Genomic DNA, 23,673 nt, shown 5'->3' with positions numbered 1-23,673 from the left:
AACAAGAGATAAAATATATGATTTAGAGAAGCCTGGAAAATTTTTTAAAAAATTTAAAAATTAAAAAAGAAGGAATTTGAAAGTATATCCATTTAATCAATGTGCCAAATTCCTTCTATAGCAAACATCTACTGAAGTCAATGGACTTCAGGGATAAATTTAGCCTACTACTTTACAACTCAGTAAGACCAAATCACATGCACAGAAGGGATCTAAAGAAAGCAAATATACACCAAGGCCATAAAACTGCTGTTGAGCAGTCTTGGAGCTCATATGGAACCAGCAAGCTACAAGCAGTCTGGAGATAAACACTTTGTAGAAAAGAGGTACAACACAGAGATGGGCTAAGACACAGTTAGGAAATTCCAATCAACTGCTTTATTAGAAGAAATAAAATTCACAACATAAAACAGCACAATGAGTAAAAGCAAAGTTCAATAAAGAATGATTTTGCCCAGAAAAACCTGAATGTCTTCCAAATATGAAGATGCATTGGAGGGAATGAATCCCAGCTTAATTAAGCAATCTTTACTTCTTATTCTTATGGGATTAGAAACATACATAGAAGAATAGATAGATTTCAACAAAAGCCCCACAAATACAAAGGGAATGGGGAAGTCTCTGCTCAACTACGCCAGTGTAAACCTGGATAACATTCCCCTGCTGCCCTGGGTTTAGCTCAGTGGAGCTGGAAGCCAAGGCTGACATGTACACCTCCCAAAAGCAAAATTTTGTGTCAAAGGTTGCAGGTTTAGGGGGATAGGGGGGATGAGAGTAGGAAGACAGGCACGACTGAGGAGATGCCACCAAGAGGATCAGCAAGTTCAGGAAGCACAGGGGCTATGGGGAAATCTGTTTATAGTTCAGGGAGAGAAGAGCAAGTGAAGACAAGTCACGCATAATTGAAAAATAGCAATATTTAGCAACAAGGCAGGGAGGGAGGGTATAAAACACAATAGATGAAAAGTCCTAAGCAGCTTCAAAGAAAGATTTCTACAGGTTATGGTAAATTAGTATCAGACCAAGCTGCCAGGGTGCAGACTTCCCGGTACTTAACCAAACAGCTCCCCTGTTGGCACCCTACCTCAAAATTGCTTTTTATTTGACATTGTCTGCACTGCCTGCAGAGGTACTTTGTAAATAAACAGTCCCTAATAACACACCAGCAAACAAGAGCTCCCTGCAACATGATTATTATTATTATTATCCCTGCCCATGGCAAGGCAGTCAAAATAAAATGCTCTTTAAGGTCCCTTCCAACCCATACCATCCTATAATTCTATAATTAAGAACTGTCCACTTCAGAAAACTCCCCATCACACCCAGCACATCCTCTTGCCTCACAAGTGGGATTTAACACACACAGGAGGGGACTGGTCCTGCACACCACCCTGCCCTTGGCTTTGAAGTGACACACTGACAAGCAATACCAACATCTGGCATTTCCCAGAGCTAATGCGTGACCTGCTCAATAGCTCTGGCAACTTCCAGGGGATTTCAAAGCCTGGCCAGGGCTGCCACAGCAGGTCTGATAAAGAGCCCACAACACAGTCATTTCTGTTCCTCGGAGAAGTAACTACAAGCGCCAGTTGTGTACTTTGTGTTTTTAAAAGGTAGATTACCTTGTCAAGGCAAGATCAGGAAAACAAGTTTATTCAGGCTCACCCATTCTTTATGGAGTTCACAGCCCTCATGAAAATACCTCCATCCCTCACCCTGGTGCTCGGAGGTGACAGGCATTGACAGCACGTCTACCCTTAATGTGACTCCTCCGCAAGTCCCGGGCCTTCCTGAGAGGCTATTCCCAACTGCTGTATCAGCAGCTCCAGGGATCACCCTGGTGCCAAGTGGCTTAATTAGGGATTATCAAAAGCTGGGCTGTCCCCACATCTCTTTTTAGCTGCCTTTCTCCATTGTCAGTGAAGTCCCTGGAACTCCTGCTTCTCCAAGAGTGACCATCAAGGGTTTTTCCCAGGTCACCGGATGATGCAGGCCTAGAAACAATGCCAGGTGATGTACGAGACACTGGCCACCTGCTAGGAAGAAATCCCTGCACTGTGATGCCAAAATCCAGGTCCTTTGGTGCCAGGGAGCCTCAGCACTGGCTGTCCTACCAGTCACAGCACCAATGGAGCTGCAGGAGGAAGGTACCCCACCCCATCAGTCTTGACCTATATCCTATAGTCCTGTATCTTTGCAAATTTCCAAGGCTCTGGTTAACACCAGGGGCTCTTGCAGGGCTAGGAAAGCAGAGCACTAAGAGGAAGAAAAAGTGTTTGGAAATATGGTTTTAATAACATTGAGCCGGTATCAGCATGTATCTTCCAGTGACAGCACACGGATTCTCAGGATGGTCACTGTGCTCTTTTAACCAGCTGCTTGCTGCCATGAGGTTTTGAGTTAATGTCATGAACAACACATATTCAGCAATCATTTATGAAGCACAAAAGTAAGTAAAAGAGCCAAAACCCAGTTATCCTATTTTCATCCCCTCCACTGGTGCTTTAGTGGTGATCTGCTTTTTCCCTTCCCATCCCAAAGCCAGACAGATGCTAGACATGTTAAAAGTTTATATCTAACCTCTAAAACCATTCTTAGCAGATCTAAGTAATCAGAAGCTTGGTGGCCACAGTTAGGAATAAACTTTTGCAACTCCCTCCCATCCCTCCAAATGTCAAGTTTCATCCTATGTGAAGGACGAGATAGAAAGGATATCAAAAGAAAATTAAGGCAACTCAACCATCAGAAGCCAAACTGCAAATGTTAAAAGCTATTAAATGCTATGGACACATTTTGTGTCATCTCAAAGAAGCAGAAGCAAGAGCATCTAAAGAAAAAACTATTTTCAGCAGCACTGATACAAATCCAAAAATCGGAAAACCAGACTATGGAGTGCATCCGCTTGGTTTGCAGGCCCATATGGCTACAGCAACTATCTCCACTCAGTTTACCTCTCCACACACTGGAAAAATAATGGATTTGAAAAGGATGGAAACATACTACTTAGAAAGAGCAACACTTTTTCTAAAAGAGCAACACAATTTCTAAAAACATTTCTATATATATATTATCTTAAAAGGATATGAAATAGCATTATCATAGCCCATGTTAAGCTGTGCCACCTCATAATACACTATCACCATCACACAGGATCTGTATGGGATAGATCAATCACCCAGTAGGGTACCAGGGACATCAGGGCATCCCAGGACACCACAGCACAGTGGGGACAGCCTACTGCTCTTGCTTCCAGCAGCTTCAGAAGTTTAAAGAAAGAAATTAAGTACATGGCTAAATGTTCCCTTTCCTATTGCTGTTTGCACATTGTTAAAGGGACAACTCCATTTTAACAGCACTTTACAGGTCACAATGAAGAATTCACCATTGAAACCCACACCTGCTTTCTATTTTCAAAACCTCTTTTAATTCTTGATAAGAGTGGACTGCACCGCCTAGCATTCCCAACTTTCCTTTGCAATAGGTCATGATCTACAGCAACACTGGCTGCCTGTAACTCTTCACAGCTATGCCTGTAGGCATTTCACACTGAAGCCAGGAAAGTCTGAAACTTTGGGGGAATTGCAGGGAGGTTGGGGGAGATGGATGGTTGGATCTTCTTTGGGAAAAACATCACCTTCTGACAGATGTTTACCCTATGGTTGATACATAGGGAACACCAGAGACCACCAGCAGTACAGTAACTCCTAATCAGCAACAAATGCAAGTCGGAATATATGAAATGTGCAATGTACAATAATTAGTAACACACTGCACCACGCATGGTACATGAGTTCTACTGTCAACTCCAGCAACCTCCTGTTTGGTGAAGCAGGCACAAGGTTACACTTCCTGACACAACAAAAAGTTTCAGTTTAAAAAATTTATTCGAAGGATGCATCACAGTGACAGTCAAGGAACATTCTGGCTGGATGTTATGCCTCAGGCAAAAATCCCAAATCAGCCCCACTGCTTTCCACGCCTATGGAAAAAGCCTGGGGATTTTAAATGAAACCACACAATCCAAAATCAGAAGTGAAGCTGAAACCCTGTGAAGAGGCCACTCCCTGGGAGAGCCTGGGAGTGCTGCCTTGGACTTCACTAGGAAGGTGCACAGCAGTGATGCAGGCAAAAGGCCATGTCACAGAGTGCCTTGGGGGAATGACTGCAGAAGAGACAGGGCCACGGGAGCACTGGGAGAGGCAGCTGCCGCCATCGCTTCCACTCAAACGCGCAGCAGCTCCCGTTACCGCCGAGTACAGCGGGAGGCACTCTGACGTGTTTTCTGCACCCACTGAAAGCTTTTTGACACTGCTCTTGCCTCCACTGTTTACACTTTGAAGCAAGAGAGAGGTGCTGGGAAGACAATTAGCCTGTAGAAATAAACGTCTGCCTTTCAGAAGCCAACCTTTTTGCTTTCTTGCATCACATAAGTGGATAAAAATAAGCAATCAGCCTCGAAAACTGTTGAAGCCCTCGAACACTGAATGGATCTGCTGCAACCTTCCTGGGCACCGTGCAAAGCTGATCCTTCCCTCCAGGCACCCTTAAAGGAGTGGGAGGAGAGCCATGCAGCAGATACACTGTGGGGTTTGACTAGACTGCTCCCCAGATACATTACATTACATATGGGTGGAAGGGGTTTATCCCCTTGTTCTGTGTTTCAATCTCAAACTCAACCTAGCCCTGACTTATGGACACGGAAAGGGAGGAGTGAACATGGCAGAGAGCTGCACCTAATGTTGTATCACCTGCTGTAGCTGCACCTGCAGAGACTTGTAGCCAGCCCAGCACCATCCTGTCAAGAAACATGGGATTATCTGACTCAAGATTCAGCCACTACTTGAGGAAGAGCAAGGCAGAGAGGGAACATAATTTCCATGGAGTTCAGTTGGTGCAAGGTGACAGAAGGGAAGGACTGTAAGGAGCCTTCAGAACTCACTCCACACACAGGAATTCAGCCAGTGCTTTTGTCACAGGAACATTACTCATTCTTTCCTGCTTCCCTTGTCTTTTGTTACAGAACACAAACCCAACATCTACAACAACTAAAGAAGCAATTATGGGCACGTCACTGAAATACTGCAAGGACAGAACTATTCCAAATTCACAGTGCACCCTCACTGCCTGCTGACAATTGTACCTGCTACAGGCCTGACTCTGTACCAGCTCACACCCTGCAAGGGGGTGGAGCAGCACTGCCTCAGGTACCATCAACACCTTGCAAACCAACGATGGAGGCAGATGCTGAGCCAGGTTTTCAAATGTGGGCAGCACAGTATCGTTTGCCAAACCCATGCAATGAACAACTGCGTATTTTCCTTTGAGGTACATCAACAGCTGGCCCCACTGAAGAAGTGATCTAAAACATCTGCTACCCACATTTTGGGGGGGGGCTGCTGAGTCAGTATGAAAGCCACTCACAGCAGTGTTCCTGAGCAACCAAAACTGAAATTCAAGTTGGTCAAACAGATCTCTTAATTTCCACAGTGCTGCTGGCTAGCAGATGGCAAGCAATCACATACAAATGTGGACATTTTAATTTCAGTCAAATTTGGATCCTTGCAATGCAAACATACAAAGGGTACATACCCTTTATCCCAGCACAGGCACTTTCCAGAAAGGAATAATGACATATTGCAAGGGGAGAGTCTGCCTGAGCTGCTTCAGGTATTGATCCTGACACCTAAATGGTATCCTCTCAGGAAAGCAAGGTTATTTCCCTTCTCCATGTATTTTTTTCTGGACAGATGTCTTGGCCTGAATTGTTGTTCAGATTCCAGATATCTTTTGAGGTTCAGTGCACATGGGTAAGAACAGAAGGGGCAGTGTCCCGTGTTCCCACAGTATGGTATGGCTACTCTTGCAGGGATCCACCCTTCTTCACCACTTCCCTTAACTCTTACTTTCTCTCAAGCAATCACTCACGTGCAGGACAACACATGATGCATCCATCTCCCCTCAGTTTCCTCCAAGTTTAGGCATTCACTTCACACAAGTCAGAAAACATATTTGGCCTTTTCTTACTTTTATTTAAAGACCATAAATCCCTCCTTCCTTCTCTGGAGGAGCTAACAGGACTTGTTAAGCCTTCTGGTTCCCTCTGCTGCTGTAAAAAGGTGCAGAGTTTCCAAATGTGACCAGCTGCTGCACAGAGGCCCTGCTACAGTCTTGGAAAACATCCAGAGTTCACAGACCTCCTGAGAACCTCCCATGGGATGCTGCCAGCCTCCCTGCACTGCTGAGCTGGGGGATGTGGTGCTGTGAGCCTCTCTGAGCAGAGAGGCTTCCAAAGACCCTCTTCTTGGCCCCAGGTCTTTGGAAACAGGCTTCAGAACTGACTGTCTACACAGTGCATAGGGCTAAAAAGAGTGGTCTGGCTCTGCCATAGAGATCAAGAAGTCAAAACACTTAAGCTTTCAGTTTCTACTAGACTTCCATGATACCATCTTTGAAAAGATCAAAGCCAGGCATCCTGCTCACAGAGACAGAGAGTTAGACAGCAACAGAGCATCTCCTTACCAGCCCATTGACATCCCAGACTCACAGCTAAGAAAAAGGGGAGCACAGAGACCCCAACTCCCCAGAATCTCTGCATAGTTGCCACCTGGCAGAGCCCAGGGCTGGTGCAGGGCAGTGAGCCAGGTTGAGCATGTCAGGAGATGTACCATTTCCATATGCAAAGGCAGTGCCTACCCCTACTTTACATCCCTTCCAGCTTCCCAAGAGTCAGGGAAAAAGCTCCCACAGTTAGGCAGCTCTTGCTGCACCAAAACGAGAGGCATCAAACTCCCTCTCTAGATGGTTACAGCTGCACTTGCCACTGGTACTCTTCTGCGTGAGCAGTGAGGAGACAGCAAGCCTCAACATCCCCGGACTGAAATAGCTGCACAAGTACAAGGTTGGTTGGTACACGCTCCAGGGAGGTGGTGTTTCCCAACATTACATTTACACATGTAAAACAGAGGTAAATTGGCACTAGCTGACAGCTTATCCAGCACCCTGAGGCAGCAGGACTCCCTGTCAGAAAATCACTAGCATTCACTGGGAGAAGGCATTGGGCAACCTGATGGAAACAGACTGTGGAGTATTTGCTGTATCTGGATACCATCCTTAGGCTGCCCTTAAAAATGGGTGGCACACCAAAGCAGTGACAACTATGTCTTAATGTCCCCACCAGCCACTGACTTCAAGTGTTATTGAGCGCCTCCATCGACAGCTTCTATCAACAGCTTCCATTAACAGCAGTGCTTCAGACACAAGGGGTGGTATCACTGAAAATTTTCTAAGGAGGGAAGTACTGTACAAAAGTTCAAATATAAGATGCTTTTCTCCAACAAGCACACTTCAGGAACAGAAACCACAGTAAAACACAGTGATTAACACAAGTACGTACATCTAGGTCAGCTCTCAATAACCTGAGCAGATACCAGGTCACAGACTCATTTGGTGGATGAGTCCTTTCTTTTCTCTTTTATTTTTTTAAACACAGTTATATTGACTTCAATGAATTTTTCCTACTCTTCAACCACTAGATCAGCCTGATGACGTATTTATCTAAATGAAACTGAAGACACTTTCTCTCACACTAATGATAAGACTAAGAAAGATCATTGTAGCACACCACCAGATATTAAAAGCAGAAATTTTAGGAAGGTTTACAGTTATACTTGAGGCCATGAAATGAAACTGTGCTTTCATTACCAGCTGTGGAGTTTTAGGCTTGGACCTGCTGCTCAAAGTCCACAGAGAGGGTAAGGGAAAAATCAGCCAGTATTTCCATCCTTCTCTGTAATTTGAAACCACTGAGACATATCTCAGGGTATAAATCACACAACTCTATAAATAAAATAAATTACAATTTTGTACTCTTTGGAAGAAAGCTGACACCAAATTCATGCAGCAAATCCAAGAAAAAATAAGCCAGGCCCACGGCCCAAGCACATAAGAGGCTCCCCCTTATTCTGAGGGAGGAAGCTTCACCATCACCATTAGTTTGCCATTCCCCAGAGGACTTACAGCTACAGGTAGTTTTCAGTACACTAAATGTCTGTCTGTACATAGCACCTGCAGGTAGAGCCAAGTGCTTATTAACAGAAAGTGCTACCAGCAAAACTCCTGCAAATCCCTGTGGAAGGCTGAACTCCTCTTTTCAGGTAAATAAATGGGGAATCTTCCCAGTTAGTGCCAGTCCCAAGCTCACAGCCCACAGATACCTACAACTGTTTCTCTCTGCTACTTGCAGTGTCCCACTTTTTAAACACTCACTGTCACTTGTATGACCCAAAGTATGACCTCTCCCTGGCACAGCCTTTTTTAAAGAAAAGCTGCTACGTACATATTTAAAAGCAAGTAACCCGCTACCAGAAAAATACTTAAGTTTTGTAAAAGCCAATTATCCTCTGTGGTAAAAGGATCAGATAAACACAGTTTTGAAAGTGTGTGGTTAGAAAATGATTAAATGTATCATTTTGGCTCTTTTGTAACAAATTAAAAGATGAGACTGACAAATTCTTTCATTTCATATCATTAAATAAATCTTCCAACAGAAAATTGTCACATAAATTCTCTTCATAAACACCCTATTCAGTTTCAAAGTGGGGGGACAAAAGTGCATTATAAAGTACTTCGAGAAATTTATTGCTTCTATTGTCTGTCCCCACTCCCACCCATACTACATAGCAAAGAAAGGGGGAAAACACCTTGGAATCCACCAGTACAAAACCAGCCAGAGCTTTGCCTGCCAAAGATACCAGGATCCTTGGCGGTGCCTATAACCCACCCTGTCAAGAGCCAGAGCTGTAGTTCCTGTAAGCCTCTGTCTTCTGTACATGACACAAGCATGACTCTTCAGGGAGTTTACAAGAAATATGAATGAGCACAAGCAGACCCATTTATCAAAATCCTTGGAAAATGGGAAGTTGCATTTCTTACCTCATTTCTAAGAAAATGAGTTTTACGCGGTGGCACATGCCTACCTGTTCCTCCACCATCCCCCAACAACCTTCCAGCTCAGAGGCAGATTTCCACTCCCTCTGGACAACAACTACAGTGCTGTGGATGGCCACTGACAACTCCAAGTGTTATGGAAACTAGAGATTTAGGAGAGATTACATCATTTTCCCCCATGGAAGGGAAGGCTGGCAGCAAGCTGAACTTTTGTCAGGCATTGGAGAAGCAATACAGGACTGTGTTGAATGACACAAAGATAGAAACAGCATTCATCAACCCAAACATGTAGCCAATCACCTCTGGGTTGTGGCCACAATTGAATAGAATATGGAGACCACTCACCATCTGAGCAGCCCATCCTGATACGGGGTCTGAGCAGCCCACCCTGCCTCACAGCTTGCTCTGCCTTTCCCCAGGGTTTCCTCCCCACACCATGCCTGGATATCACCAAAGGGGCCACCAGCTGCTTTTCTCAGTGAGATCAAACCTTTCCTGAGGGTACAGCACTCAGCCAAGCACCACCAGCCTCTCAGATAAATCCATCAGTAATGTCAGAAAGATGACAGACCTCCACCTAGACTTCACTCCTGTTTTCCACAATCCCGTGGGGAAACACATGCAGGCAAAACCTTGAAGTCAACAGCCCCTCCATGGCACTTTTCCCCCAAGTCAGTCCCCACAGCTGTCACAAAATATGGGTGGAAGAAAGCAGAGCAGCAGCCTCTGGCACACCACTACATGATGAACATGGAAACCCACTCCCACCATGAGACACGTATTTTTATTTTTCTGTGGATAATCACAAAAGAGTAGGGACAAACTCCTTGGATAGAGAAAGTTGAGCTCAAATGCCCTACATCCAATTTTAACAGAAATTGTTTGCAGCACTTAATTGCAAGAAAGCCACAATTAATTGTGCTACAGTATCAGTAAACACACTGGTCACATCATTAGACCCCATTATTTTTCCCTCCAAGAAATTACATTACTACATTATTGATGCAACAATCCAGTGTAATGAAGTGGTGCTTTGCATCCTTTTTTCTGCTTTACACTAAGTTCACAGAGCTATAGCCCCAATACCAAATTTAGTAAGGGTTCTTTTGGTTGCTTTTTTTTTTCCAGTAGGTCAAAAATTCCAGTCAACAACCTAAAAACAGCTGCAGAAGAAGTTAAAACACCTGTCCCTAATCAACTGCAAAGGCTTGGGTTTCTATTTGATACAACTCAAAATTACAGCTATTTTTCTAAATACTCTGCTTCAACAGTGAATATTTTTACCTCATATTTTTACTTGGACAGACTATTTTCAGAAAGGCATTCAAGAGAGATTATGCCAGAAAGCAGTAAAATAGCAAGCAAGCTGCTTATGTAAATACTGAACTTCTTTGAACTTAAGGGGAAAGAAAAGGGGCAGTATCCAGAAGGTCAGCACTCCTAATGAAGGGAGCACATATGAAACACAGGGAAGGAAAAGTTGCCCATGCCAAAATGGCAAAAGAAAACCTAGAGAAGTGATCATGAAAGGAGCTCAGAACAGTAGAACACTCAGTCCTGGAGCTCTTACTCATTCACAGGGTTACTAAAAGCAATAAAGGTTATTCCTGTCGTACTGCAGGAAGCAGCCTCAGTTTGCAGTGCCCATCAGGAGAGCATGGCTCTGCAGCACAAAGGGCAGCAACACCCACATTGCACATCTTGTGCAATGCCTACAAAGGCTGTCCAAGCAAAGCTTTGGCTAAAACACAAACCAGTACTTCCTCTGCAATTATTAATATAGGATTAATATAATCTTTAGAAATAGTCTCCATGTGCATAACCCCAGCACGTTGTTTCCCAGCCACTCCTTTGCAATTATACAGTTCCACAAATCCCTGCTATGCTGGGAAAAGGAGAGGGCTCTTTAGAGTAACTTTAAATTCACTCTTTCAGTCTTGCATCTTGGCTCCCCGCAAAAAATTCAGCAGTTGCTCAAGTTCCCACTTTGCAACTCGGTCCCTTGCATGGTGCAATCACAGAATCCCCAGGTGCCTTCTTTCTGGACCAAATAACACCACTGTGGTTGACTATCACTGTACAGAAACAGTCCCTGTGGGCCTCCCCCCCCCCCCAATTTCATTATCTTTTCTGCTGTTTGTTCTGTTCTTTCTCTTTTTAGAAATCAGGCTATGAAACTGAACTAATTACTTCAGGCTCAGAGGATGTTTTATGTGGTGTGCTGAATTGTTTTAATTTTTGCTTTTGCCATGGCCAACATTTGTGTTTAAATATCAACAACTTTTTGTGCATATCAGTGCAATGTCAACAGCACTGCAAACCTCTAAAGGAAGAAGGAACAGAACTCACCCCAATGATGCTTCTCAAGTCACAGTCAAGGGGAGAAGTAAACTAACAAGTCCTCATTTCCTTAACATGTTTTCCCTCTAAGTGCTGTCCTTGCCCCAAAGAGGAGGTTTCCCAGGGACTCACCCAACTCAGACCTTACCAGACCAGAAAATGTGTAAATCCCAATGCTAAAGACCCCAGTGTCTGCACTCCACCCGCTCACTCCAGACAGGAATGTCTTACCAGCACTGTCAGAAGTATGCAACACAGATTGCACAAGCAGTCAATGCTACAGGTTTAAATCTGCTCAGCAGCCAGTTTGTAGCCAGTTTTGCAGTTGGGATGTGTCTGCACTGTTTGCATGAGAAGGACCTACTAAGCAGGCAGCAGCAGCCTGGCTCCAGGTAAACTTCCAGGAAGTCTCAAAACATAGCCCTAGGTTGGGCAAAGTGGAGCCATCTGATCTCAGGCTGACAAAGGTGGTGGACAGGGTCCCATCCAGAGGAAAACCTTGCCTTGCCTCCTCAGTCAGTGAAAGAAGTCACCTGCAATAGTGGCTGACACCTGAGCATCCAGCCCTAAATATCAGAAAACACTTTGTGACTCACCAGCTCCTGCCTGACACAGCCTGTAATCAGAACATCGCCAGCCCTGATAAAGCAGTGTTCTCCCACCCATCTGATAACTCCAGTTCCTCCACAACCTCAAGGTCCATCTCGTGCCTTTCTTTCCCCATGACATCCCTGGTCAGAGGAGGCAGAGGCAGCAGACATCAGCATCCCCATCTGCTCTGGTGGTTTGAGGGCTCTCATCACCACAGGTCTCCTTATAAAACCTGCCAATTATCCCATGCATAGGCAGTTTCTGTGTGCTGAGAAGAGGTGACAGCCCATATATCCTTCCTGAAGATCATTTAGACTATCTGTACACTTAAGAAGGAATGAATTTTGGCTAGGGTGTTTTTCTCTTGTATTTAATTTTGCTTTAGAAGCATTCAGCCACCACAGTCTAACCACTGATGCATGTCAGACAGCATCACCAACTTACTTATCTTGGCTCCCAGCATTCTGCTGCAAGAACATTGCTGCCTAAGCTCATCCTTTGCATTACACTGGTGTTTATGCCATTCCTACATTTAAACCTGTGGAATATTTCAAACTACGCCTCCTTGTCTTACCCATCCTCTACCAAACATGCTCTTTAAGATGGAAGCAAGGCATCATATGCATTCCCACAGGCAGGTATTTTCCATTAAAAAGACTCTGCACCTTCCTGCTGTCTGTCTCTGCACTCAGACAGCTTGCAAAACTGCTTTCATTCTCCAGAAACAGTTGATGCACAAGGCAATTCTTTTCTGAGCGTACTGGTATAATGAAGAACTAGTTAATAGGTAAAGCGCAACAGCAAAGTAACAGCAGGTCCTAACTACTGAGGCACAGCTATGCTTGGGGTGCGGGTTTTTTCCAGGTTAGAAAAATTGCGTATTTTGAAACTCCTGCTCCCCCTTACTGAGAGCATACCAGATAATTAAACTGAACCTCTTATTTTTAAAATCTAATTTACTTTTGAAAACCTACACTGCTGGACTATTTTTAGCATTTTTCTTATATGGGCCAGCAGAAATAGGCTAGAGCCAGGTAGCACAAGGCCTCACAGGCTGTGCAATCTTCAAGCTGAACACCATTAATCAGTGAAACAATGCAAGAAAAAATCCTTTCAAATTAGGAATAACTATCTGCAGTGAGGTACTGATACTCATCTTCAGTTTTGGAAAAGCTTATCTTAAGCAAAACTAAGCCTGGGCCTACAGCTTTGACTCAGGAGTTTAATTCTTAATTCTGTAATTTGTTACCAAATGCAAGAGCTGATATTGGTGTTTGACAGGCTGTCCTTACCACCAAAATCAGTGGGAATGTTGCCCAAACAAGGACTACAGGACTGGGTTTAGCACTACCTTTGGAACAGCTTGACTTACACAGCACCCCACACAAGACATGCACTAGAGAAGTTAAATAACACAAGTAGCACAGGGATACTTCTTCTGAAGTACTGAGTTCTGTGACCCTTATTTTATAAGCCCCTAGAGAAATAACAGCATCAGAGGTACCTGCATCTAGCCCCTAGCAGCTGTCTCTGCTATATAAAAACCCAGAGCAAAATGATATACCTACTCAGATTTACAGTGAATGATTTAGTGAAATCAATTTCTGTGATACACTGGCATGCAAAGACATGCCTATGTAGTACACCAAAAATAATTTTAAAAAAATCTTCTTAGTATTCTCCACAAAGAAAGCATCTCAGTGGGTAACCAAAATGACTATGACCTCTGAAATCTCTCTTATTTCTGCTGGCAGCACTTCCCACCAAAGGTCTGGGAGTCCAGCATCCATCCCCAGGCATCCGGCCCATCTCCCCAGTGGCAGCTTGCCTTGCTGCCGGCCACATTCACTTCTTAGAGGTGACAGAGAACTCAAGGTGCTTCATCTGGCGTAAAGAACCTGCAGTCTGGGGAGTACATATGGCCCACAGCATCACAACCTCTGTTTTTCCAAATCCCAGCTGGGTAACATTCCAGAGAGAGCCTTGCAAGACTTGCTTAGCTCTTTGCAAGAAAAAGCCAGCCTTCCCTGACTAGCGACTTAATCACGGCCAAACACAACACAAGAGAAGGCACTACAGCCCAACAGTGTTTATCCAAAACTACCACAGGGCCAGAGAAACTGCAAAACACTGCAGGATGCAAAGTTTCCTTCAATTATTTAATTGCCTCAAAAATGCAAATACATTCAACATACTTCTGCTGCAACCCCAGCCCTGCTCACTTCCCCCACCTGGGAGCAATATTTCATAGCAGTGCAATTTAAAAACAGGGTGCTTTTATGAATTTTAAAGCCTCAGACTCTTGCAGGTCCAGGTGCTACTCCACAGCACTTGAGGACAGAAATCTGGTCCCTGAAGAGGCCTCTTCTCTAATCTTTTCAGGGGTTCCTGTCCTCCGGCTCATTCACCAGCGTGTCCTAAGACCTTTATGGCTGTGCGAAGTCCATGTGCTGTTCACATGAGCAAGGTCTATGCACATAAGATCTCTGGAAAAGCCACGTAAGGCTGTGAATTTGCTGACCCAGAAGTATTACCAGTCCCTCACGGCTCAGCTGCAATGCCTTCGTGTGCTCCTATCTCCTGGCGAGCATCCCACCGCCTCCCACACATCCTGCAGCACTGATCCCTCCCTGCACTTTCACTTTCAGCTGCCTTAAACCCCCACAGAAAGCTTTACTTGTCTCCTGTGCTTCCATGTATCATTCACAAGATCGCAGTACCAACATCTGAAGCACCATGGCAGGAAGAGCCCAGTCCCCAAGGGCCAGCCAAGTTCCCACCAAGCACCAACATCAGGCAGCCACACAGGGATTTACACTGCCCACAGGGGTTTACACCAGGTCTAACACCATGCTTTTAAGTGGCCTGGAACCAACTGGGATGAACAAGTCCTTCTTCCCTTATCCACCTCTGTCAGCTAAATTCATCAGGCACACAATCACCTGTCCTGAGGTCTCTTGGTACAGGGTGTCTAATTTTTGTCCTGTTCCTTATTAATCCAGTATTGTTTAAACCAAATCAAAACCAATTTCTTTTCCTTATCGGTAATGAGCCAAGAGAATCTCTGTGGGAATCTTTGAGTCTCTTGAGCGCCTTTTCAGCCTCCAAGCTGGTCCACATATTTACCACTGGATACCCTCTCACCATACTATAAAATCTCTTGGGTTGTTTTTAGGAACAATTACACCAAAAAAGGGTACTGTGCTTCCTATGAACTCAGCCTAGGAATCAAGGAAGAGGATAAAATACCATCAAGATGACAGGGACCTCTTCAGTGGAGCTCAAGAAAATGGTCATGTCCCACAAACCATGCTGTAGAACTTTCTCTTTACCCACAAACTGCCAGAGTAAGGAAGTGTGATGATGCAAGATCATCAGCACATCAGGTTAAATTTAAGTAAATGAGACAAGCCTCAGCAAGGTGTCAGCGTGCCTGTGCCCCATCCATGCTGCTGAACTGATCCACACCAACAGTGACTCCTTCTTTGGCTGCTCCCAGGAACATGCCTTTCACTCCTGCTGTCAGAACAAGCCAAGAGCTGCCTTCTCAGTGACTCATTTCACCTGATCAGTGCCCTCCTCTCTTCTGTTTTTACAAGACAGAAATGCAGCCCTATGGAAAGCAAAAGGAGTGACTTGACATCAGGTTTTATTTCTTCACATCCTTAGGATAACTATGTTACCTTCTGGGAAAATGGGAAGCCCATGCACTGCCAAACAAATGTGGCCACTGATTGAAACTCTTTGTTGTAGGAAACTACTGAAAGCAAGGGCAGACCAAGAACCAACCACATGTGACCATTTAGCTGGCACAGTCCTTCACAATGCCTGTGGTTTTTTCAGGCTGCCTAACTGAACACTTCTGGCAAAGTAACCAGAGGGTATTAAGCTGGCCATACAAGCTCTGGGGTAATTTTCACTTCATGTCTTTTGAAATCTTTAAAATACTTATCAGGTACATAACAACTGCAATTACAGATTTCTGCAGAGATGGTGCAGTATGTTGCTTTTGGTCAACAAGTAAACAAGGACAAGAGCAAAGAAAGAAAATAGTCCCTACTTAATTTTTATGCCTTGCTAAAGCCTCCTATATGCTGGGCAAAGGAAAACAGCCTGCAGACAGAGCCATGGGCAGGACTGCTGGCACAAAGGGACTGGCAGGAAGGCATCACTGCCAGACCTGGGCATGATGACCCAGCCTGGGAAACTGAGGCAGCAGGAATCTTGAAAGTGGGAGGAGACAGGGAAAGTGAAGAGGCACTGATGTGATTTATCATCCACCAAGCATCCACTTCAGCCCCCACGAATACATAGAATGCCACCCTACTCAGGGACATGAACAGTGGCAGTGCTGCTGCGCATCACACTCACTGCAAGAAAACACAGCCTGGTGATAAACTCCCTCATCCATCCCCTCCTTGCTTTTCCTGTACATCCTTTGCTGGGCCAGCAACAGAAGTATTTTGCATGAAAGCTCCTAATTTCAGCAAACTACCTGAAAGGAGCCCCTCCCCCCTCTTTCTGCACTACACATTGGCCAGAAGATGTTATTCCCGGCAGAGGACTTCATTCCCAACACCCACATGCTACAGGAAACAGTTCTCTCCACCTCTGGTGTCATCTCATAGAGTGGGGCTTTCTTCTTTCACATCTGCATTAGAGGAAAGGTGAGGAAAAGACCATAAAGTTTTTTGCCTAACTTCTGAGATAGGAGAACTCAACCCCTAACCAGGCAGGGGAGAAAGGTTTCAGGCTGTAAATGTTCCCAGCCACTGCACTACCAGGTATTTACTCTGGACAATGTGGAAGGTTTGTGACTGACAACTGCTTGGTATGACACACACTGCAGAAACACCAACACACTAAGAGTGGTGTCTTTTTCATTTTTATTAACTTTGAGCAGTGGAAGAGAGAGCATTAGCAGGAGCACTAGGAAAAGGCACAAAGTTGTCCCTAATGTTCACCTGCACCTTATGTCACCAGCTCACAGGATGGCTGAAAAACTACATGAAGCTTGTCAGCACTCAGCAAAAAAGCCAGGAACCCAATATACTGCTAAAACAATACTGTTATTCCCCTAACATGCTCCTTGTATACACAATCACATTTCCAATCATCATTCCAAAGCCTCATTTACATCAGAAACTAAGTAATGTAGATGCAGCCTGAAAACTCCCTAGCGTGGCCAAGGCTATAAATGCTATTAAGGTACTTTCCAACATGACAAAAAGAATAATCATATTGGCAAACATAAGCTTTATGATTATCCTGGGTGCCTCCAGTATAACCAATTCTGGGATTTTTTAATTTTTTTTTTTATGTTAGACTCATAACTGAAACAAATTACATGAATCAAAACATCCAGAGGGGAAACAAACCTTCATCATCCAGTGAGTCAAACCCTCACCTCCCAATGGGTCTCTACTTCCCAGTCCTACCATTGCTCCCTTTTCAAGGTGTCCTCTCAAGGCAACAGAGGCTTTCAAGAAGCACACACACACTGATGATCCTTCTGTTCCACTCTGGTCAAAGCAACCCACCCTTCACTACAGAGAAGGAGCATGGTTTCTGCACTGCCATCCCAGTTCCCACCAGCATCACTAGCCACAAACCACAAACAGGCAAAACCTTCTTGGGGATTTCTCCCCCTCTCCCCCTCCCACCACACCTGGAATGGAGAGGAGACAAATTCACAACTTGTTCAAAGATGGTGTGGAAGTTTGCTTGGGAGACTGTCAGGTAAGAGAAACAAGCAAAACTACAGATCATTTGTTGCACCACCACTCATGTCAACCTCAAGTGCCCTGGAATAGATGGAAAAACAAACAGCAAAGACCTCTAAGTATAATATACTGGCACATATAAGAAACTTCACCTATATTCCTTTTTTTTTAAGTAGCAAAAAAATACAACGGAAACATAATGGGGGTGGAGGGGGAAGGATATTCTTGGAATTATAGTTTAAAATAAGGCCAAAAAAATAGCATAAAATTCCATTTTGTGTCCAAATATTCCCTATCATCTTAGCTGAAATAAGTTTCAGATTGATTTTTGCACTGTCCCTAAGGCCATAATGGCATCCTGAATGGTTCAATTACAGCAAAAAGCAGAGAAGTAACAGATAACAGTATGCTTACCAGTAAAAGGAGGGTATGGTCTCTGTGTGCACATGTATGTATACATATGAATCAAAATTGAAAAGAATTTATTGATTTGGTTAAGCTTTGCTAATATATTGGTACTGCTCATCTGCTCAGAGTCCCCCTAGTTTGCCTGAATTAGGAGAAGAGGCTGAGGTTACACTGAGGTTAGCTGACACGTGTCAGCCAAGCCTGACCTAATCCTGGGTTTCTAACTAGTTTGATCTTCTTCTCTAAATAATATTAAGAAGAGGAAGGAACCACAGGGATGTAGCTGGGTTCCAAATCACTATTTTTAGAAGCTGTACACAAACAGACAAGGCAGAGTTGTGCATGCTGACTCCTCCACAGAAAACTCCATCCTGTGATCCCCCAGCTCCCCAGCTGAGTACCTCTCACCAAAAGTTCTGTCGCAAAGACATGGAGATCCCCAAAGACTGAAACAGGAAAAACCAATTTTCTTAACTCTGTATTAATTCAAGTGTTTTCTAACGCCATCCCTCCTCCCAGTGAAAGAGGACCTCCATAATACCCAGCAGGTGACTTTGAGCTACTTGGACCTACCATGCAAGCTCCCCCGTTAAAACAACCTATATGGATTTACTCCAATGATCTGCACTGGATCCAAGACCTGGGGAAACTTCTCATTCACCTCAAAGCATTTCTCAGACCTGGCATAAAAGTAAGGGTTTGATGAGCAATAAAGAAACTACAATAATATGGCTTAAACCACAGAGGTGCCAGCTTTTACTGCCTTTCATTGAGCACACAGTATTTTTCTCCCCCTGTTCCAAGGGAAATAACACTCCATGCAACTGTTATAGGATGTAAAACGTGCACTGTGCTGTTCAGATGGAGCTCATAATTGAAACATTTAAGCATCAATGAAATCCCAAATGTAAAGTTTTTCATTTTCGTTCAGCCATGAAGTTAAAATTCTGGGGGGGAGGAGTGGAAACTACTATCTCAGAGTGCTTTTAAAGTCTATTTTTTTCTGATATAGTAATCAGAAAGATTACTAAAAAGCTCAGTCAATATACCAGCAGTTGCTGCCATACTCCAGCAGCTTGCTGCTGACAGCATCACCTGCCTTGCCAATGCTATCCCTGCCCTGTCCCACACATGAAGTTATCAAGGGGCTTATCAAGGATGCATGGTCTGCTGCCTGCAACACATGAAGGAGTGCAACTACCTTCATCCACAGGCTTTTGAGCCTGTAAGAGCAATGAGCAGGCTCCTGTTGGAGAGTGGGGCTCCAGTTGAGGCAGCTGTGCAAGCTCAGGCCAAACACTCCCAAAAGGAGCCCAGCAGGCTCAAGGGCCCGTACAAAGAACCAGCTCAAACATCTTTGTCTGAAGGCACATGACCATCATTTATAGGAAGGAGAAGGTTATCTTGCAATACTGCTCTTATTCAGCAGCTTTCAAGATGACCAAGTATGATATCAGGCTATAAAACCTCAGCTGAAACCACTAAACACTCTGCACAACTTATAGGGAAGCCCTGAAAGGCTGGTTTGCGTCTTGCAGATCCTCAGACCACCTTCCCCAACACTCGTGTTCACAAACTCTGTTAGAGTCATCTTGGACTGCATCACACACAAACTCATGCACTTTACATACTTGCATCCCATGATCTTCAGGGGTTGCCTGTTTCACAGTCTGGATGAACTTAAGGGTGTTGAATTTCGCCTGGAAATTTCTCAAAGGTTTGACATTTGCCTCCCAGACAGAGGCACCTCTCCCCACAAAAACTTGTCTGCAGATAAGGTACTGCTACAGAGTCTGCTTCTGCACTGCTTTCCATCCCCAGCCTTCACTCAAATCACACTGGCCATGGTACCTCCAGAAAGGACCCCACCACTGCTTTTCTTGTCCACACCTGCTGGACCAAATCCACGGATTCCAGTGCTTGTGTGGTCATGTGCAACCCAGCTGGGAAATGACACTCCAACTTACAGAACCTCAAGAGTACAAGACCTGTCTCTTCTCCTGGACAGGTGCAAAGAGATGTGAGAAGTCTGCTACCTGTTCAGTTGTGCTATCATGATGTTTCAAGTACTGAGGATGGAGGAAGGATGAACTTGTGGTTAGGCCACTAAACAGAGATGCAGCTTCCAGCAATCCAAGCCTTCTGCTACAGATGGCCCCAACAGTTTCAAGCCGGTCAAATAATCTCTCACACCAGACTTCCCCACCTGTTTTAAGTGCCTGAAAAGGAAACATTTGCAGCCAAACATGGAGCACTCAAGACATCAAAATGGTGAGGACTATATAAACAGATACATACCTCACTCGTGAAGAAACAGACTGTGTTTAATGGTTTATAATGCCTGGTTTAGTTACCTTGAAAGTACTTAAGAGCAGGCAACACACCCTTGGATTAAAACTAAATAAACATTTACAGCAGTAAAAAATGGCTTTTACTGTAGGGAGGCCTGGCTCTTGCACCTGTAATTCTAAATATATTTAACAGGATGCCAAACTATGTATTATAAGAGGCTAAAAAGCAAAACAACATTATAGATATTTGCAGAGAAAGCAGGTAGGCATAGGGAGAGAGACAAAACAAAATGGATAACTTGCTAGGGTCTGATTCAAACATCTTAGAAAAATGCTATTTTCTCAACTCAGGACTGAGCTACCAAGGAGATTTGTGGCAGCTAAAACTACAAAAAAATGGAGATGAAAATTAGGTTTTGTGTCCCTAGAAGGGAGATAAATGAGGGTCAGAATGAAGTTCATTTAAATCCACTGAGCTGATACAGAGGGAGTTAGAGAGAGCCGCAAAACAAAATGAAAGGCTCAGTAGGAGCCTGCACAGCCAGTGCTGCAATGTCAGAAACACAACACAGTGCCATCTGAAACCTACAAGCACCATAGCAGGACTCAAGGAAAAAAAACAACGGTGGCGCTCCTGGGGAAGCCATGCCTGCCTGCACCAGCGCTGGAATAACACACCTGGGTCCTGCAACACAAGCCCCCGGGGTCAGACGCATTTTGAGGGGTGGTTCAGCAAAGCCTCTGGGGAGAACATCCACTGCTGGAGTAAAACCACCAGAGGAATAGAACTAAGCAACATCTATTTACAGCAGAGAGGAATATCTGCTCCTTTCTTTCGCTCCCTCGGCATTCTCCTTTGGGTCTCTTATGGGAGAGAAGGTGCCTTAAGACAATAGATAATTAGCTGTAATGCATCCTCTGTGGCTTTAACAACTTAACAAGGCTTATCTGGAGACGTGATCTAGGCTTCCAGTTACCCTTGTTCTCCCAGTTCCCTTCCTCTTCCACACCCCCCCCCCCCCAAAATATTTGCATCTCAGCGTGACAGGTATTTTGACTTTAAGCTTAATAAAAGTGTTTGCATGTGTCTGTGCACGCTTAGGAGAAGCTATGAAAAAAACCACCCTATTTTAACTCTGCCTCCCTGAAACACGTCTCGTTCCATTTCACTTCCCTGACAAACAGAGGGAGCTGAAATAAGGAACATGAACTTTAGAATGCCACTCTACCGAAGGACAACTTATTAAAAACATTAGATTCATCGTTTAAAAAACGAAGGGAAAAATGCTCAGGAAGTTGATGCATCACGGTGTTGCATTTGTGCCAAGCTCTGAGTAAACATGCAGCAACATGAATGAAATCTGTCCAGAAAGACTGCATTTCAGCGCCAACCACGCAATCGCTGGCCAAACCACTGCATATGTAACAAAAGTTTGATCTCGCCTGCAAGCGCTCAGCTGCGCTTCTGCCATTTCCTGTGGAAAACTGAAGCTCTGAACCACTGTCTCTCAGCCAGCCCTCGCCGACACCCAGCCAGCTGCCCCTGAATTCACGCCCATCACGCCGCGGCAAAGCCGTGCGGGGGATGCTCGGCAGCTCCCCTCCAGCCCTCCCCGGGCCCGGCACCGCCGTGCAGGGGCAGCCGCGCCGCTGCTCCCTCCGCAGCCCCCGGCCCCGGCGGCAGGTGCGGCGGCGGCCCGCCCAGCGCCCGGGGGGGCGGACGGGGCCCGCCCGCCGCAACAGGTGGTCGGTGGCGCCCGGTCCCGCCCGGCGGCCGCACTTACCGCTGGCATTCTTTCCGCAGATGAGGTGCTGGTAGGGCTGCAGCAAGCCCCAGAGCTCGGGGTCGTTGTTGACCGTCTGCTCCAGCGCCTCCAGGGTGAAGCGGGGCGCCTCGGCGCCCTCCTTCTCCTTCTCGGCCGGGGCGGCGGTGGCGGCCGGGGGGCGGCCGGGCGGCGGGAGCGGGGCGGCGGGACCGGCCAGCACCCGCGCGTGGATGTCGCGGAAGAGGCTCTCGGTGCCGGCGGTGAGGTAGATGGCGGCGTGCTCGTGGATGCGCAGGGCCACGCGGCTGTCCACCATCCAGCGGTAGAACTTGCCCACGGAGAAGGCCAGTCCGCACCGGGCCGACTTACCGCGGCTGAAGCGGTCGCCGCCGCTGCTGCTCATGTTGTAGAGGGAGAGGGCGCCGAGGGCAGCTGCCGTGCAGCGGGCCGCCAGCGTCCAGCCCAGGACGATCTCCATGGCGCTCCGCACCTCGTGCTTAGTGCACTTGGCGAAGCGGAGGCTCAGTCGCTGTGCCTCCCGAGCGATGCGCACCAGCGCCCGGCTCACCAGCGTCGAGAGCCGCGCCGCCGCATCCCGGCTCCCGGGGCTGGCGGCGCCCGGCGCCCGCGGCTCCCGGCGCGGCGGCGGCGGCAGCAGCAGTGCCTCCACCTCCTCCAGGCTCCAGGGGACCTCCTCAAGGTCGGGCAGGAGCCGGGAGCACTGCTGCCCCGCGCAGTCCAGCACCTCGGAGTCTTCCGCTAGGACGGTGTTGACGGTGTCGAAGCTGTTATGCCGACTGTGCATGGAGTCAGTTAGGTGCGGCCAGCAGCTTCCTCCATAGGGGTACGCGGGGTGCGAATCCGAGCAGCACAGCGACAAGTTGGAGGAGCGCACAGAGTCCGCCGCACCACCATACCCGGAGTCCAGCGTCAGGTCTTCCAGCGTCCTCACCGCCGTCTTACCTCTCCGGGCCATCGCCGCACTTCATGCTGCACCCGACGGACCCGGGCGGGGAGCGGCTCACGGGAACGCGGGGGGAGAGAGCAGCGAGCGGGCGCGGCGCGACCGCCGGCCGATTCGCTTCGCCCGCTCCGCCAGACAGCGAAGCGGCGGAGCTGCCTGCACCCTGCTCCTGCTGCCGCCGGCCGAGCCCCGCTGTCGGCCCGGCTCCGGCTCCTGCACTGCGCCGCGCCGCCGGCCCGACACCGCACCGCAGCGCAGCACCGGCCAGCGGGCGCGGGGGGCGGGGCCATGCAAAGCGCCGCCGTCTCGCAGCCAATGAGGCGGCTAGAGGGCGGAGACATGCAAAGCAGCGCGCCCGGCGGCCAATGGGACGGCGCCCTGCGGCGGCCGCGCCTCCCTTGGCTGGCCCCTCGGGGCCGCTCCGCGCGGCGCGGCGCGGGCCGGGCCGGGAGGGGGCGCGGCCCGTGCGGAGCCGCCGTGTGCCGCGCCCGCCGGGGCTGCCAGCTCCGCGCAAGGCAGCACCTCTAGGGCTGGGACTGCGCGCTGCAAAGCACAGATATGTTAATGCGGGTCTGGGCCCGCCGGCAGCCGGGGGAGTGCGGCCATCCGTGTCTTCTGTCCCCGCGGCTGGCAACAGCACGGCT

General features: G+C 46.8%; 1 protein-coding gene across 1 annotated transcript in view; it reads right to left on the bottom strand.

Annotated features, from left to right (window-relative positions):
- Positions 1–23,041, bottom strand: part of ABTB3 (ankyrin repeat and BTB domain containing 3) — a 163,677-nt gene extending 140,636 nt beyond the window's left edge. The window contains exon 1 of the mRNA XM_066550567.1: positions 22,084–23,041. Coding sequence (XP_066406664.1) covers positions 22,084–23,041 — 958 coding nt within the window. The remainder of the gene's footprint in view (positions 1–22,083) is intronic.
- Between the last annotated feature and the right edge of the window lie 632 nt (positions 23,042–23,673).

Source organism: Molothrus aeneus, chromosome 5 (assembly GCF_037042795.1).
Source record: "Molothrus aeneus isolate 106 chromosome 5, BPBGC_Maene_1.0, whole genome shotgun sequence".
Classification (NCBI taxonomy): Eukaryota; Metazoa; Chordata; class Aves; order Passeriformes; family Icteridae; genus Molothrus; species Molothrus aeneus.
Note: the sequence above shows the minus strand (reverse complement) of the source record. Positions and strands in the feature narration are given on the sequence as shown.